This window comes from Parasteatoda tepidariorum, chromosome 6 (genome assembly GCF_043381705.1).
Source record: "Parasteatoda tepidariorum isolate YZ-2023 chromosome 6, CAS_Ptep_4.0, whole genome shotgun sequence".
NCBI classification, from domain to species: Eukaryota; Metazoa; Arthropoda; class Arachnida; order Araneae; family Theridiidae; genus Parasteatoda; species Parasteatoda tepidariorum.
Genome location: NC_092209.1, coordinates 91,765,835 through 91,784,059, shown reverse-complemented (window position 1 = coordinate 91,784,059; position 18,225 = coordinate 91,765,835). Strand labels below are relative to the sequence as shown.

The 18,225-nt window shown below is 31.6% G+C and overlaps 2 protein-coding genes across 2 annotated transcripts in view; one reads left to right on the top strand and one right to left on the bottom strand.

The window, feature by feature from the left end:
• The window catches only part of LOC107445195 (Protein C kinase 53E), a 54,973-nt gene extending 52,961 nt beyond the window's left edge, over nt 1-2,012 (top strand). The window contains exon 16 of the mRNA XM_016059539.3: nt 1,599-2,012. Coding sequence (XP_015915025.1) covers nt 1,599-1,751 — 153 coding nt within the window. The 3' untranslated portion in view covers nt 1,752-2,012. The remainder of the gene's footprint in view (nt 1-1,598) is intronic.
• A 4,693-nt stretch (nt 2,013-6,705) lies between these two features.
• Nucleotides 6,706-8,568, bottom strand: LOC107445185 (uncharacterized). Its single transcript, XM_016059531.2, has one exon. It carries the CDS (start codon nt 8,566-8,568, stop codon nt 6,706-6,708), a length of 1,863 nt encoding a protein of 620 aa, XP_015915017.2.
• Between the last annotated feature and the right edge of the window lie 9,657 nt (nt 8,569-18,225).

Here is an 18,225-nt window from a genome sequence, read left to right as displayed (position 1 = left end):
TTTAGGAAATTAAGTTTGGCAATTTTATCTGAATACAAATAAGATATTGACTGAACAATAAAAAAAACTATTAGTTTCCTAGCAAAATGGGTTACAGAAAAAGTGGATGTTTAGTTTTTCATTTTTCAAACACTAGACGACGTTCAATTGTTGCATTTAGTCATTTGAAATTGCATATTTTAAAATGATATAAAACTGTGGATATCTAACCACACAAAAAATTTTAGATTATTAATTAATAAAATAATAAAAATAATAAGCAAAAAGTGTTTTTTTCATCATACTAAATTTGTTTGCAAACTTTTTTTTTATTGTGCTTTTTTTCGAGATGTGACTAAAAACGTAAAAAGTAAAATTTAAGTGAATGAATCCAAACTTGTTAAGGCATTTAACAGTTGAATATTTGGTGTCTCGTAAACACCGCTCTTCATAAATACTTTTGTAATCTTTGATAAAAGATGAAGGATAAAAAATATCTATTTATTTCGGAGAAAAGCTAGGAAGGAACAAAAAAAAAAAAAAAAAAAAAAAAAAAAAAAAAAAAAAAAAAAAAAAAAAAAAAAAAAAACATGAATTATCGAAATTACTTGAGTCATTCGTAAGAAAGGCAAAGAAACTTCAACACCAGTTTAATTACCAGTTGAAATTTAGTTATTTCATTCAACTGTTTCCTTTCGGTGTTGATTTCTTCAGATCCACCTTCCTCAGTAATGGTTCGTGAGTTTTTGATGAATATCACTGTTAAAATATTAACTTGAGGCTCCTAATATAAGTATTTATGTGACTTTTACGGTTTTCCAATTAGTGTAGACATTTTTACTTAATGTTCCTCAACTAAAAATATATTAAGGGCTGTCATCATGGAACACCCTGTATACTACTTGTCATTGGACAAACTTTATTAGTTTCAGATAGAAAGGGGAAAAGTTGACATGCTTCGAGTTCTCAAAACAAGACACCCATTATCAAGATCCATGAACTGGATAAAAAAAAAAAAAAAAAAATTAACGTTGTCAATGAAAAAGAAGAAAAAAATATTCCAGAACATATTTTCAAAGCAGGAGGCAAGAATTCCTTTAATCTATTTGTCGTTCACAGATGACGAATTCAGTGGAGGGAGGGGGTGGCTGATGTGTAAAATTTATTCATTGAAAATCGTTGTGTTTTTATATCATATTATATTAGTGACAACAGAAAGACGGAAAATTAGTATATACCTATATCGTCGAAAAGCAGTCTAAATGACTAGATTGTGAATGCGTCAATAAATTCGTTTAAAATTAATTTTTAACATTTTTTTATATTATTTACAGTCATTTGTAAATAGTAACAATAAAATAAATTGTTAAAAAAAAGTCACAAAATTCTAAGAAATTGTGTCATTATTCTAATTGAAATTAAAAGCAGTCAAAATGACTTCCTTAGGCAATCTAGTGTTATAGTTAGCTTCAAAATTTTGTTGCTCTCATTGAATAACGTGTGTGTTGTTATTATAAATACAGTTTGTCATAAAAGAACCATATTATAACTTTTATTATAGTACAAAATTAATCTGAAATATATATGTTATTGATAGCATGAAATGAATCCTTTTTTAGAAACATCGAAAAGATGTGAGTAACTTCGATCGTCAGTTCACAAGTGAGAAGACAGACCTAACACCTACAGATAAACTCTTCATGATGAATTTAGACCAGACAGAATTTTTTGGATTCTCCTTTCTCAATCCAGAATTTGTTCAGCACGTATAGTACTGGGAGAACTATTTATTTATTTATTTTCATTCCATAAGCTGTATTCTGAATGACTTTCCTTCCATAAATTTGAGCTGGCTCACGAATTGCAATTTTTTTGAAGCAATTTTAAAGATAGCTCACTTATGGAAGGGGATTTTCGTAAAACGGTCGAACACAGCTTTTGGTTGAATATGTTTTTTGAAATGTTTATGAACTATAGGTGTTCTCAATTTTTTGCTGACTACTTAAATAATAGTGAGAATTCTTCCAACTCTTCTTCACTCTTCTCATTTAAATACAAGTTCACACTTTTCTAAGTTTTGTTTGAAGTTTCATCACCAACTCAATCCATTTTCTCAGATTTTTTTTTAAATTAATTAATTTTATTTTAAGTTACAAGTTTTCACGTTTTATGAACACAGTTCTCCAAATTTTTTTCAAAAATATTTTTTTAACAGCGAATAAAGCTAGAATGACAGATATTTTGAACTGACTAAAATTGAGTGTAACCAATGCTAGTAAGTTAATTCTAGAAACCAACATCTGCGAAACGCATTATAATCTGAGCCTTCATCGTAAATAATATCAGTGTATACGGTCTCTAACCTTAAAAAATATAAGTGTAGGGAATACCTTAAGGAAGAGATAATACCGTACAATGGCTTAAATGTTGGCAGCTGTCCTGTAAGAGCACGTCAAAAAGATAATCAGAAATTATAATTTTACACAGATTTGTTTTAAGGAATATTCACAATTTATATTGAAACATTTTAAGCGAACAAAATATCAGTTTCTTGTAAAACTGTAGAATTGCCCTTAAAAAAAAAAGACAACCAAGTATGATGATGGTAGGTATTGCTTTATCAACACTTCAAGGCTAAGATGGGTTATCCAGGATGTTTAAACCGTCTAGCCACGTTAATTGATTGAAGCCATTAATGTATATTACTTAAACAATACTGATTTTAGTTGTTCTTTAAAGTTCAGATATATAATCGTTCAGATTTCATTCACAAAATATTTTTTATTCCACACAAAAATGCAAACTGTTCTTTAAGGGATCATAGATGAGATAACAAATATTATTGATGTAAAATGAATTGAATTAAAGGTCTGTTATGAGAAAAAAAAAGCTTTTATAACAACACCCAAGAGAGTTCGAGTTTCATTCAAAGTAAAATCAAAATTGTTATGTAATGAGCGTTTTAAAGAAAAAAATTTTCATTCATTTTAAATTGTTTTAATAGGCAACGATAATTTATTACATTAATTATATAAACATATTATTAATGTTAATCATTAATTACTAAATAGTGTCCCTATATGTATTATCCCTTTAAATAATAATCATTAATAATACTATCGGTAAATAATTTTAATGATGCGATAATAACTACTGAGTTATCTATTAATGAATTATCATTACTATTATCATTATTATTATTAACAAAAGGTTGTCAAAAATATCTCGCAAAATGCAAATTTTGCACGATAAGTGCAATAAATTGCTTTCGAGGAAAAGAAAAAAATTATCGGAACAGCTGCTTTTTTTGAAGATTAAAAATACAGTGCAACATTTGTTTTCTATAAAAACTACTTTCTGGCGTTAGTTTTGCAAAAAACCTATTCCATGTTATTATTTCAATAATGTTATTAGTGAAAAATAATTTTATGGGAAAAATATCATTATAATACTACGAACAACAATAATTGAAGTGTTTTGATTAATGTTTAATTAAGAATGAATTGATAACTAATTATTGTTATAAAATACAACAATGCCAAATCTATGAAGAAAAGTTGCAGCAGTTGGGTGTATTGTATTTAATTCTTTAAAAGGAATATTTAGAATCGACGTTATGTTGTTTAAATAAAAGCGATTAATAAGACGTCATGAAATTAAGCAATTTTACAGAAAATAAGTTAATTCCACTAACTTTTAAAGAGATTTCATACATATTTACTATATTTAGTAGTAAGTTATATTTTAAAACAAATAATATTTTATAATTAAATTTTCAAATGTTTTTTCAACTCTAATTTTATTTCAAAAAAGTTTATAATTATAATCAAATTCAGATTCCTTCTTACTTTTCCTTATATTTTCTTATAAGTAGAATCATTTAATATCCTGTGATCACAATTACTTTTAAAGAACGGGATGCAGAAAAAAAAAAACGTTACCTGTTCTATAATAACAGTTATTATTAATAGTTTGTCTTCTTAATTTCGCTCTCTTGTTATGAACTGGAATGAACACTGGATTTGATGACAGAAGTTTGGTTGGATAGTTAGACCTTCATCTTTAGAGCAGTTTTTTCATTCACTGATCACGACATTTCATGCGCACCTTTAAAAGTAACATGCATTTCGCAAACAGATCCAAAATATGTGTCACAGACAATAAGTCTAAACGTGAGCTTTGATCGGACTCGGTTTTGAAACTGATAATTAAGATTTCAAAATTTTAGCAACTAATGTTTTTTTAAAAATTTAATTACCAAAATGCAAAATTTTACAGCTACTTGGCATATATTATTGTAAATTACCTCGAAATCTTCTGATAGGGGATGAGGTGACCCAGCTTTCACCGATCACGACGTAAAATATCCCCAGTGGAATCATGGTTGGTCTCCATATAACACAACAAAACTCCACGAAAGCCTTGTTCAAAACTACGAGGCACATTGCTGTTCAGCGACGGTCATTAAAATGCTTGTAAAGACAAGTCCATAGATTCTTTCCATTACTTTTAAAAGCAATCTATTAATAGCATATGTGAATAGGAAAACAAAATGCTCCTTTGAATGAAGCCGTTTCAGGGTGAGGTCAAATAGGCAAAATGAGTTGGATAATCATTCGTGAAACCGTTATGGAACATTTTATTATTTTATAAGTTCCAGAAAAAAAAAATTTAATTGTTAAATGAATGAATGAGTGAAACGACTCTGATTGTTGTTTTCTTCGCTTGCACATCTTGAAACAAAAATATTGTATACTCTGTTATTTCTCTTAAACTCAAAACACGTGTAAATGCTGTTATTTTATTTGCACATTGAATTCCCACACTTGTTTTTATTTTATAACCGTCGTTGAACAGCCGACCCAATTTCATGGGTTTACGACTACTAACGTTCAACTCCGTAGCCTTGTCATTTTGAACCAATCCAGAAGACAAGGAAACTCCTGGATCAGTACCCCCAGAGGTATTGATTTGTTGTGGGAACATGGAGGACTTTGAGACTCGACAGATTTAACGTGCATCAGTCACCATTTACTACACGGGGAGTCTTCGGCCGGCGAGGATCGAACCCACGACCTCTTGGATATGGGTCCAGCGCCCTACCGATCAGGCTATCCCGGCCCAATTCACACACTTGCCTCATTCGAGGTTGGTAATACACTCACTACTAGTTCTTGTTGCTTACACAGAGGGCGCTGCTCGCATGCAAACTGAACATACCGCCCCACATTGCACTGGTTCCACCAGGCAATCATTGTTATACTAAATTCACACACAAGTGATTTCACTAACATAAATCACTAAATGCAATTAACAACACTGTTTATAATGCAATAAACATAAACAAATAGATTAGCATGCTATTATTATCAATTTTAATTTTAAACACACATAATTAATTAACCACTTTTATATTAATAAAAATACTAAATATATAACACATTCAATTAATTATAAATTTAACAATCTGGCATTGGTAAAACACATATTTTAGAAATGGCTCTTTTAATAGTATTATGTTGAGTTTTCACTTTAACAACACGAATTTCTTTGTCCTCACCATAGTACAGTTCAACAATCCTGCCCATTTATAGGTTTGTAAATTCTCTTCAATTATCACTACCAAATCTCCGATTTTAACATTATTTTTTTGGAACATCCATTTGCCTCCTTGTTGCAATTGGTTCAAATAGTTACGACTCCAAAATTTCTACATTAACTGAACTACTCTTGTTACTTTTTTCCATTTTTTGAGATTACTTTCTTTATATTTTGTTAAATCTGGCTCTTCAATAGAATTTAAAGATCTGTTTAATAAAAAGTGTGCAGAGGTAAGAACTTCAAAATCGTTATCATTGCCTGATAGGGGACAAAGCGGCCGGGAATTCCCTCGATTTGTACAGTAACCGTATGAAGTTCTTCGTAAGTTAAGTTTATCCCTTTTACAACCATTTTTAGGTGATATTTACACGATTTTATAGCTGCCTCCCAAAGGCCACCAAAGTTGGGAGATCTGGGCAAAATCCATTCAATCCCTTCTGCTAAATAAGCAGCTAAACTTTCGTCTGGTTTCCTAACCATTTCATGCAGCTTTTTTAATCTCATTGTTAGCCCCCACAAAATTTTTAGCATTGTCTGAAAACAATTTTGTACATTTTCCTCTTCGAGCCGTAAACCTTTTCAATGAATGCTTCCGATGTTAAATCAGAAACTATCTCGATATGTACAGCCTTAAAACACAAAACAAAAACAAATATACACTTTATACAAATTCCCTTTACGTTGTCCTCTATTCTTAATGAAACACTGAAATCAACACCTGAACAATTAAGTGGATAATCAGGTACAAGCCTTTCCTTTGGCCAAGCCTTTCCCATTAGCTATGACTATTGGTTTTGCTTTAAAACAAGTTATACAATTATAGACAATTTTTCTACAAATTGATCGACCACTTAACTGCCAAAACTTTTCACGAATATGATTAAGTACAGATACAACTCCTACATGTAAATACTTTTTATGAAAATATTCTATTATTATTAAAGTTAACTTATTATTCTTGGGTAAAATTACCTGATGCTTCTTATTGAAATTAAATTCTGTATTACCTAAGCGACCACCAACTCTTAAAATGTCATTGCCATCCAAAAAGGGACTAAGAGTTTTTAACTTACTGTTTGATGGTACACTTCCAGATCGTTTAATACTTTTTATTTCAAAAGAAAATTATTGTTCCTGAACCTTTTTTACCAGAAAGGTTTCTGCTCTTTCATACTCCCTTGTTGTTAATAGACCCGTTGATTTCTGCTTTATTTTTACAATTTCCACGAACCTAAAAAGAAAACTCACAACACGTAAAATAGTTATATAGTTATTGCTTAAATTAATTAAATCATTTACAAAATTATTAGTATGGATATTAAGCACAGACGGAAAGTCCTCAAAGTCTCCATTGGTGGAGTTTCTCAGTTCTGAATAGTACTCATTGTGTTTCTCACTACAATTTATAGTTCGATTTGGATAGTCATTTTCGGCAAGAAACATCGGACCATGAAACCATAAGTTGTTATGCGGAAGTTTATCAGGATCAACACCTCGTGAAACTAAGTCTGCAGGATTTTCATCAGTTGGTACATGTCTCCATCGCTGATTAGGAAATAGTTCTTGTATTGTGGCCACTCTGTTTTGAACAAAGGTTTTTAAATCTATGGGTTCTTTTTGAAGCCACGCTAGAACTATCATAGAGTCTGTCCAAAGGTATATTTCAACAGTTTCTAACTTTAACGCAGCAACCACTCGTTTCACAAGTTTTGACAGAAGAACAGCAGCACATAACTCAAGTCTTGGGATAGTCAGACTTTTTATAGGCGCAACTCTTGATTTGCTCGTTATCAAACTAACCAAAGTCTCATTCATTGAATTTTTAGATTTACAGTAGACTGCTGCACCATAACATTGCTGAGATGCATCAGCGAAGCCATGGATTTCTACACTTTTTGGAATAGTGATGAAGATGCGTCTTGGAATCTCTATATTGTTGATGCTCTCTAAAGACACTAGAAATTGATGCCACTCTCGATATTCTTCATCTGGTAAAGAGTCATTCCAGTCCATTTTGATTCTCCACAAACGCTGAAGGAAAATCTTTGCCTTTGCTATTACCGGTGCCATTAGACCAATCGGGTCGAAGAGCTTGGCAATAGTGGACAAAACGTCACGTTTTGTGTAAGAATTCTCCAAGCATACCTTTACTCTGAATAGAAAACAATCTAAAATTGGTTTCCAGGATACACCTAAAGTTTTTGTCTCTATTAACGTTGCAAAATTATAATCACATTCAGAATCTGGTGCTAGTTTCACGTGATTGGCGCAGAGCTTGTGTAGTGTCATGTCAGCACTTTGCAAAATCCCTTTTAATTGTTGCTTGAGCTCAATTGCCTCCTCTAATGTGTCTGCACCGCACAAACAGTCATCCATGTAAAAATTATTTTGCAGGACGGGAGCAGCCATGGGGAAATTGGCTTGTTCGTCAACTGAAAGCTGTTTAAGTGTTCTTTGCGCTAAGTAAGGTGCGCTTACCGTGCCGTAAGTAACGGTAGATAGTTCGTATATTTTTGGCGGTTCATCTTCATTTTCACACCAAACGATTCTCTGAAGATTACACTGATTTGGATTGATTAAAATAGTTCGATACATCATTTTGATATCAGCAGTAAAGGCATATGCATATGTGCGGAACCTTAGCATTTGAGTATATAAGTCCTCCTGAATCACTCCTCCATTAAACTGAATATCATTAAGGGATATTCCCTTATCAGTTACTGAAGAACAATTAAATACAACACGAAGTTTTGTCGTGGACTTTTCTGGACGATAGATTCCATGATGTGTAGCATAATATGTTACCTCTGGTTCAATTTCTCTAGTAACCTCTCTCATGTGTCCCAGTTTCTCATATTCTTTTAAGAAATCACGATATAAATTTAAATAAATTTCATCTTTAGCTAAGCGATTCCACAGCGATCTGAGACGTTTGAGGGCTATATCTTTTGAGTTTCCTAAACATGAGGGATCTTCTTTTAGGGGCATTGAAACAACGTATTTCCCTTCCCTAGTTCTAAAATGAGTATCCGCAAAGTGTTTCTCGCAAATTAAATTTTCTTTACTCTTTGTTATTGTTTCCTCGACATTTTCTATTTGCTGGAATTTTTCTAGTGTTTTATTTAAGTCCTCATCACGAATCAAACCTTTGGTTCATTTATTGAATCTAAATTTCCGGTCACTACATACCCAAATACACTATTGACCAAAAGCGATTGCGAATTTTTTATTTTAATTCTTTCCGACTTTATCAACTCGTAAAATATATTTGCACCCATTTTTCCCGGAATACTAAAAGTGTCATCTGCTAATTACACGAAATTTGAAAAATTGACATTTAAAGTTTTATTCGGAATAAATTTTGTGATTTTTTTAACTGTGAACATATCTAATTCGCTTTCAAATGATATGTTTTTATTTGAAATCGCCACTTTAACACACCCATTTACCATCATAGAAGTATCGTTTAAACAAGAAATCAATGTATTTATTTTTTCGCTCTTAAGTTGCAATTTATTAGCACATTCATTTGAAATTAGACAGGTTTCACTACCAGAATCCAGTAACGCTCTACACATCTGCCATTCCGAATATTTATCCTTTACGAGGATTAATGCAGTACTTAATAAGTATTTGTTTTTAAAACACGCGGTCGCCACAATTTGAGTAGTGTCTACTCTGGGAACGATTGATTCAGTACTTACATTAAACGCGGTTTTGTTTGTGATTTATTTTGATCGTTAATTGGCGCCATATTGGGAGTGGATGAATTGTTTTTAATTTCTCTCGGATAATGTAAAAGTTTGTGAAGAGCCTTTTTACATAGAAAGCAGTTTCTCATTCTGCATATATTAACTTCACATCTGGGGGAAAAGCACTTAAAACAAAGTTTATTATTTTTTACAAACTCGACTCTTTCGTGTACAGACATTCTTTTGAATTGTGGGCAAAATTGCAAAGCATGAGACTCATTGTTTTTACGTAATACACAGTTATCATTTTTTATTTCAGATAAAAATACATTTGTTGCTACTCTCTGTACACTCGAATTATTAACTCTACTTTGTTTATTAAGTTCGTAGCGCTTAGTATTTCCACTGAAAGATTTCGAAAATGTTTCATTTTTGCTTTTACCTTTCGAAGATAAATAAATATCACACTCACGCCCTAATTCATGGGGTATAAAAGACACTTTTCTCCCTCTTTTACACTAATATGAGTCATCAAATCTCTATCGAGAGTACTCATTATTTTATCCGATACTATTAACTCACAGACGGATTTAAAATCATTTACATTACGTAATTGACAATAATATTCAAACGTTGCACTTAGCCTTGACGAAAATTGTACATAATTCTCTGAACTTATTTTTTGTGCTCTTTGAAATTTATTAAAGCATTCTTGTAGTGTAGGGGAAAATTCTTTTAGCACTAAATCTGTGAGTTTATTGTAATTAGTTAACTCTTCTTCGGAAATGTGAACCATTAAACTCTCTCACCTAAAATATTTAAAAGAATTTCACATTTATATTGCTCGGGAACCTCTTTTGTTTTGAATTCCAGCGACTGAAAAAATAAATTATACGATTCTACTCGTGAGGGTATAGTTAAGGTTTTTACGGATTTCAATAAAGTTTCGATCGGATTCTCAGAAACTTTTGCGAGTACGGAATTATGCGATAATTCTTTTTGAACATTAGTTAGCGCTAATTGTTTTGCGCTAATTTAATTCTCTCAAATTCTAATTTAGATTCGGACTTTTTATTTTTTACTCTATAGCATAATCCAGTGCGCATTTAAATAGCTTTTGATCTGTTTTCAATTAAAGTTTTTAAATCGGCACCCTCCGGTACATTTAAGTTTAATTCTTCTGCGACGAGTCTTAATTCGTCTTTCTTTAATTTAGTCAAAGACATGTTTATAGTTAAATTCACTTAAATATAAATTTAACTTTCACCTACCTTCTCAGATCGCTGTTAGACGCACTTAAGTTTCAGTTTCGTTTCTCGATCGTACACGTACACATTACACTGAATCTTTTGCACTAATTTTAGCTTAATTTTCACAAAATTCGCTCGTCCATAGATCGCTTACCCTCTCAGGCTTGGGTAAGGACTCAACAACATGCCTCATTCGAGGACACACAAGACTCAAAACACATGCCTCATTCGAGGTTCGTAATACACTCATTAGTTCTTGTTGCTTACATACAAACTGCGCTGCTCGCATACAAACTGAACATGCTCTTTTAATTTATCTTTCATTTTCTTACAGTGAAACAAATTTACTCAAAATAACCACAATACACGGATAAGTAAAAACCAGTTTAAACCTGAGAGTATTTCGCCATACTGTTAAAATTACACTAAAAAACTCACTTGCATTTAATATCTTCAGTGCAATTTCGCTGCACAATTAACTTACCATATTATTTTACAACAGTAGTGGGGTAAATGTCGCTTAGAGATAGGTTCTTGCAAACTTTAAGACCAAAAAATATATTGCAAACACATTTTTTATGATTGCAGCAAAGGGTAACAAGTGACGTCACTGCTAACATATCATTACTAAATTCAAATTTAGAAATTTTAGACTTGAAATTTTTGTAATAAAAAAATCGTTATAGCGTTTAGAATTTCTTGAAAGTAGGACGATGTGGGCTTTCAAAATCTGAAATCTCAATATTTCAAATTCTTCAATCGATAGTGTACTTTAAATATAGCATGCTCTGTATTGCTGTTTCAATCTGCCGTTTTAAATGTATTTTCTAGTACGTACTCTTTGTACACAATTAGAGCTATTCATTTGGTTGATAATGTTAAATTTTGTACTATAAAAACGAGTTTAACAAATTCTCAAATAATACAAAAAAAACTAGATTTGATTTGACATGACTAGATCTGGTTATTTTTCTGTCCGGACTTAAAGTACTTTTTCTGGATGTGACCCCAAAAAAGAACGTCCGTTACATTTAAATATAACGATGCCATTATAAAATTACAAAATCTATAAGACGCAAATGTATAGACAACAATCCGAATTTATAATGTAATGAAAATCATTTTAAATTATGAAAATCAATACCATACAATATACAGTAACAATGCAATCAAAGTCATTGTAAAATAACCATATTAAGACAATTCGATGTAATGAAATTCATTATAACAATCCAGCACTATGAGGACAGAGCATTTCATGTAAATAATAAAAGTGATAACATATAACTGTCCTAGGATAACTCGATAAGTAAAAATATCAAAAAACAACTTTTAGTGTGGGTCAGTTCCACCTAGCACCACAGCTAGTTTACATAGCAAAGAAAAACAATCGTTTGAGGATCGATTTTTCAAACGATCCAGTTTATAGTTTTCATGTGACGTCATTATTCTTTATTTAATAATAATTATTTTACAAATATTTTAAGTAATTCTATCAGAAAAACAATCTATAATAAAGAAAAGTTAAAATCTTAATATCTTAATGAAGAATAAAACATCGTAAAATATTAATTAAGAATAAAACAAAGATATTCTTTAAGATTTTAACAATTAACGATTATTTGAAACTATGGAGCATTCTTACTGTTTCGATCGTTTTTATTAAAAGGCGCCCATCAAATTCTAAATATATCTTTGATATGAATTTTTATTTTGATAATTTATGTTGATTAAAAATACTGTCTGCGCAGCGTTGGGAAAATATTTTGTATTAAATTGAGGAAAAAAAATATTTCGAAACATCTTCATTCACCACAAAACCGTTCAACAAAATGAGAAAATATCTCCACTCAACCGAATAAACTTTCTTGTCTGTTTTCGAGAACACCGTATTCTATAGACTCGAAATCAGGGAACCATCTTACTTTCAGGAAAAAAGAGTTGGAAAAAGAATTTCTTGGATCCTACTTTATTCTTATTTAAGCTTATAACATATTTCAAAAGTTGAAAATCTCTATCGGTGGATAAAAAGACAGACGATTTTGGAAAAAGAATTTAAATGACGAAAGAACCTTTTTGGGCTAAGAATGCCAATGTCCCTGTTATTAGACGCACTATAAAATTCTACGCAAAATCTTAATTATCAGGTTGTTTGCACTTGTTCCTGTATTAGACGATAGATAATATAAATTTGAAGATAGGATAAATATAGACTATTTATTATATTATAAGATCAAATTATTACTGTAATGTTTTAATAATTGCTTTACATTTAAACGTGATTTATTTAGGACTTCCTATTTAACCTATTGCATGACACAATGGAACAAATGAAAACCGGAGTAAAAACAAAGATTTTGCATAGAATTTTATGGACTGTAGATTTTATAGAAAAAAGTCTAGACATTATTTTCTTTTTAAGTGATTAACTTTCATAGGAAAATTATAAAATCTTTTAGAGATCTTTGTTTTGGGAAGGGAAAATGTTTAGTGAGAGGAATTGTTAAATATTGGCACTTATGTAAACAAATATGTCTTTAAATGAAAGAAAGTCTCTATAACGAGGGATTGCTTTATATGTCAAACTATTTCAAACTGAGGTATTTCTTTCAAGATACGATTATTTATAATAAAAAATTAGAATGAATTTTTTGAATTCAACTCTAGTGTGTTCTTCACATTTGAAATGTAACCAATCACCTTTTTTTTTAAAGAAAATAGTAGCACAATTTTAGTGAATTTCTGGTGTATCATTCTGTGTTTCGGTACTAATGAAGACAAGAGCTGGACAATATATTGAGAAATACAGATTGTATATCGAGATCACTAATGATGGATTATGCACTAATGATGACTTGTTTCTATCGAAACGATTTTCTATTATATAACTTATTAAGTGTCACGTTATCAAAATAGCAAAGGATGTCTTTTTCAAGCAACGCTATTTAGTTCTGATCACTGTTCAATGAAAGGAAAATTGAATGGTAGACTTCCTTAAGAAAAAGATTTAGTTATAGATAGTTTTAAATGTTGCGCTCTCACATATTCTAGACTATAAGCACAAGAGTTGGAAAACGTACTAATTGCACAGTGAGGACAAAAAAAACAAACCCCATCAATAACTTTTAAACTAATGATCGGATTTTCACGTGCTTGGATTCAAACTTAGTGGGATCACGGGGAGTGATTCATTTGTACGAAATCGGACACAAAAGCGAACTTTCTCTTTTCTGACTGAGTTCTTATCCTCAAAATATCATAAATAACCGCAATTTAGGAAACATGGTCTATAGTTTAATCGGGGGCCTTTCAAAGAGATAGTTCAAATCCCAGCGATGACTGATAGACAGGAATCCAGCTTGCACCGACCACAGTGCCGACGTAAAATATCCTCAGTGGTAGACGGATTAGAGTTCCCTTGCTGTCAGACTAACTGTGGTTGGTTTTCCTCTCCATGCTGGTTAGTTACATCAAAAAGTCCTCCCCGAAATGTCTCCCTATACTTGATACAGGATTGGGTTTAAAATGACAAGACTACCCCTGAAAGCGGAGCATGAGTAGTTGTAAACCCCAAAAAATTGGGTCAGAGACGGTTATAAAATAAAAGAAACAGTTTAATCGGTTGAGTGATCGAAAGTATCTTCATTTTCCATCAAGGTGAAAAATTCCTTCTATTGCTCTAGAACTATTTGTTACATTTTTGTAGTAAAATTACAATCTTGATGTCAAAAACTGTATACCTATAATTGTATGCAATTCCAAATTGTTTCGATACGAAATTTATAATTATTTGTTTAAAAGGAAGTAATATAAGAAAAAGTCAATTCCTACTTACAAAGATTAAATAATTACAATAAAACTAAAATGAATGAAACTGTATTAACATCAAATGTTCAAAATAATTGTATAAATTGAGGGTTTCCAAACTTTGATTAAATGATCAGAGGGATCAAAAGTTATTCTGGTTTTTTCCTCAGTTCAGCTCCCTTATAAATTAGAGCAACTATTTTCTCAAAACAGTTGCAAACATTTGTTATAGCTTGAAAAGCATATTGTTGTGATGATAAATATGTATTTTGTTTTATTTCGTGACTAGACTGCCTCTAATATGCATCATCTTCTAGGTTACCCCATTTAACAGTGACGACAGCCCTGCGACAGTATATTTATCGAGAGTCAATCTTGTTATTTTTGGCTTTTCACCCATAATCGTCAAATAGGTTTTTGTTTAAAACAACTTTTTTTTTCTTCCTTTTTTATTACTACAATATGTGTATTGAGTTGTTATTCTAATGGATTGACCGGTCTGAAAATATTACTAAAGGACAGTTTAATATGTAAAAAAGGCACTTTTGGAAAAGTGTTGATTCATATATATGTATATATATATATATATATACATACATACATAATTCTCAATACTAAGTAAATTCTGATAGTTATGAACTATACATATTTTTGTGTTCGTAGTTTATAAATAATTTAATATATTGTCAGTAAAAGAGTTCTACTGAATCAAGAAAATTATGTAGGAAACTGTTGTTCAGGTAAGAAGTTATCAGGGATCTACCAGGGTTGACGGATCAAGTTCATCCCATCCCAGAATTGTTTTATTTGGTCTGCGCCCAAAGTGAAATTACTCCAATGAAATAATCACACTATCCTTGACTCAGTCCAATTTTTATTTATTCTTGAAAAAATCTTCAGATTTGGAGATTTCCAGAATGCCAGTATTTCTCAATCAGGAGATTGGTGGCAATTAAATTAACTTGCAGATTCTCTAAATAATCGATCCCTTATTGCATACATCTTTGTTTTATTTTAAAATCTACTGAGATCGCGGAGTGCGCCAACGGAGTGGAGACGCCAGCATGATCCCACCTGCTCTCTCCAAGTGCTGCATGTCTGGGATCCAAATCAATTTAAACTTACTGAAATCAACAATAAATAAAAAAGAATTAGTTACATATTAGAATTGTATTAATCCTCGTAAAGAGAACATAAATCCCAGACATCCCGCATAGAAAAATCCCAACAAAGAAAGAAACGAGAAAAAAAATTACAAAGGACTCACCTTCTTTTTAAGAAATCAAATCATGGAGTGAACACGCGAGCGGATCTGAGGACAGGTTCGGTTACAGTTAGCGCAAAGGAAATCATCAAAAATAAAAAGGTGATGTGAGCAACAATGTGATGTGAGCAACATCACAAATGTATTAAAATGTAACTCTCTTTAGTAATATTTTTAAGCAATAACTAAAAACAAACTAGATCAATATTAATTTTAAGCTTATATAACGGCTACGAAAAGTTAGAATGTTAGAAAAGTTTGTTTTTCTATTTGCCTAAAAAGGCCAAGACTTTTTAGTAAATAAGCCATAGCAACTTATATAGTAATGGACTTTTTTATCCGCACTCAACAGGTTACAAATATTATAGCAGGCAACAAAAAAAAACTGAATCACCTAAAGCATTAATATTATGTAATGTTAACGTCGTATTGCAAGTAAAAAAAAATGAGCATTGTAGCTGAAAATCAAGAAATGGGATCATTGTACGAGCCTAATGTAGAGTTCTTTTGAAGTATAAAAAGTGCACCAAAACTAGCAGTCGAAAGTGTTAGTCGGTAAACTTTTTATTCTGGACATAGTTTGAAATGCGTGTTTAAGAAAATGAACACAACTCGAAATGCATGTTTGCGAAAATGGACACCGTTCAATATGCATTATTTAGAAAATAGACGTAGCTCAAAACGTTTGTTTAGGAAAATAAACATAGCATTTGGTTACATTTTTCAAACCTCTTCAGTAAGTATTGTTCATTTTATCAAAGAATAAGCTAATGGATCCAAATAAATTCACAATATGATATCGTCCATTTGCATAAATAGCTTGATACATTTTATTAGATTAGTATTTTTTTTTTGAAAAAAGTAATTTAAATGCCAAGAATTACCTTTACAAGTTTGCCACGGATCCACAATAGTTATGAAAGTGATTTTATATATTTCATTTTATAACCGGTATTGAACAGTTGATTCAATTCTGAGTTTACGACTATCAATGTTCAACTCGGTATTCTTATAATTTTGATCATAAACTAAAAGACAAGAAAATTTCTGGATCAAGCATCGGTGCAAACAAGCCTTTGTGGACGAGTTTTTAATGGAACTGAACCACGTTTGTATCACATAGAGAGGGAAACTACAAAAATCTTCCATGGTTAGCCATACAGCAAGGGGATTCTATCCCATGCGCCGTCTACCACTGGGGATATTTTATGCTAACACTGTGGTCTGCCCGAGCCGGAAGCAGAAATCGCATCAACCAGCCACCAAATAGGATTTGAATCTGCGTCACCTCATTTTGAAGCCATCGCATTCCCCTGAGCTACCACGGCTCTATAATAGGGGAAATAATAGTAATTTTCTTGGTTGATAAGATTTAAACAGGTATTTCAAACTGTGTGTAGACTAAAAACCTCATCTACTAGTTCCATNATATATAATATTTTTTTTATCGCAAAAGTTCTATTAGCGATTTCTGCCATAATTTTCCTTTTACTATTTTTAACCGCAAATTTATGCGAGACAAAATCTTTAACCACCATGAATATTGTCTTCTTCTTCGTCAGCGCAACAGCCTCTATGCCTTGGCAGTCTCAATCGCTGACAAACGCCAGCGCCTCCTATCCAAGGCAACCTTCCAATCTCTAATCCTTAGGGTTTTCAAACCATTTTCGATTGAGCCATCTTGTAGGGGGTCCTCCTCTGGAGCGTGACCATCCCCGGGGTTCTTAAAGGTTCACATGACGCTATTTTCAGAGCAGCTTCTCTATAGATGGCCCAGCTGTGGATTATTTGTGTAATTTGGGAGCTGTTTATAGAGCTCAAAGTTATATCTGAGAATAATTTTTCTTTCGAAGGTGTATATCCGAGTTCCATAAAGTCATTCTCAGTCCAAAGAACGCCATTTTGATTCTTAAGTGTGTAAACCCTTTCAAAGGATTTACAGTTTAGAACGAAAATGAGCGTCGAACACCCTTCCCACATTAGAAGAAAGCTCACTAGTGAACTCTATTTATTGGACGGATAATTTCCCCAAAGAATTGAAATAATTTTTAAAGTTTATTAGTCTTCCACATTGTCTTATAAATTAAAATTACAGTTTATGATCTGGAACTGCAATAGTACAGGCCACATTATAAGACACGCACTCTAAGATTCTTCGCAAAATCTCAATTATCAGGTCACAGCTTTATTGTTTTGACGAGACTTTGTACTTTCGTGTATCCATTGGTTAACAGTGTAATGCAATACGTTTAAATGAAATACAAATAAGAAGTATGTAAAAAATCTCCTAAATAAAAACCCGATGCATGCATGTTTAAATGTAAGAGCCTATAAACTCGTGCAAAACATACACTTATTTAAACACTACAGTCCGTATAATAATTGGGTCTTATTATTATAGTATAATACCTGATATAATAAATATTCTATATTTATATAATGTATTTATCCTATGAACCAATTCATACACAGACGTAAGCAAGTACAAACAGTCACGTAAAATCTCACCTGATAATTCTAAATAGAATCGTGCGTCTAATGAAGAAATAGGATTTGTTAATGAATTCCCTCTAAAATTTTCGTAAATATTGTGGGGTCCTTAGACAAAATATATAGTTATTTGTAAGGAATC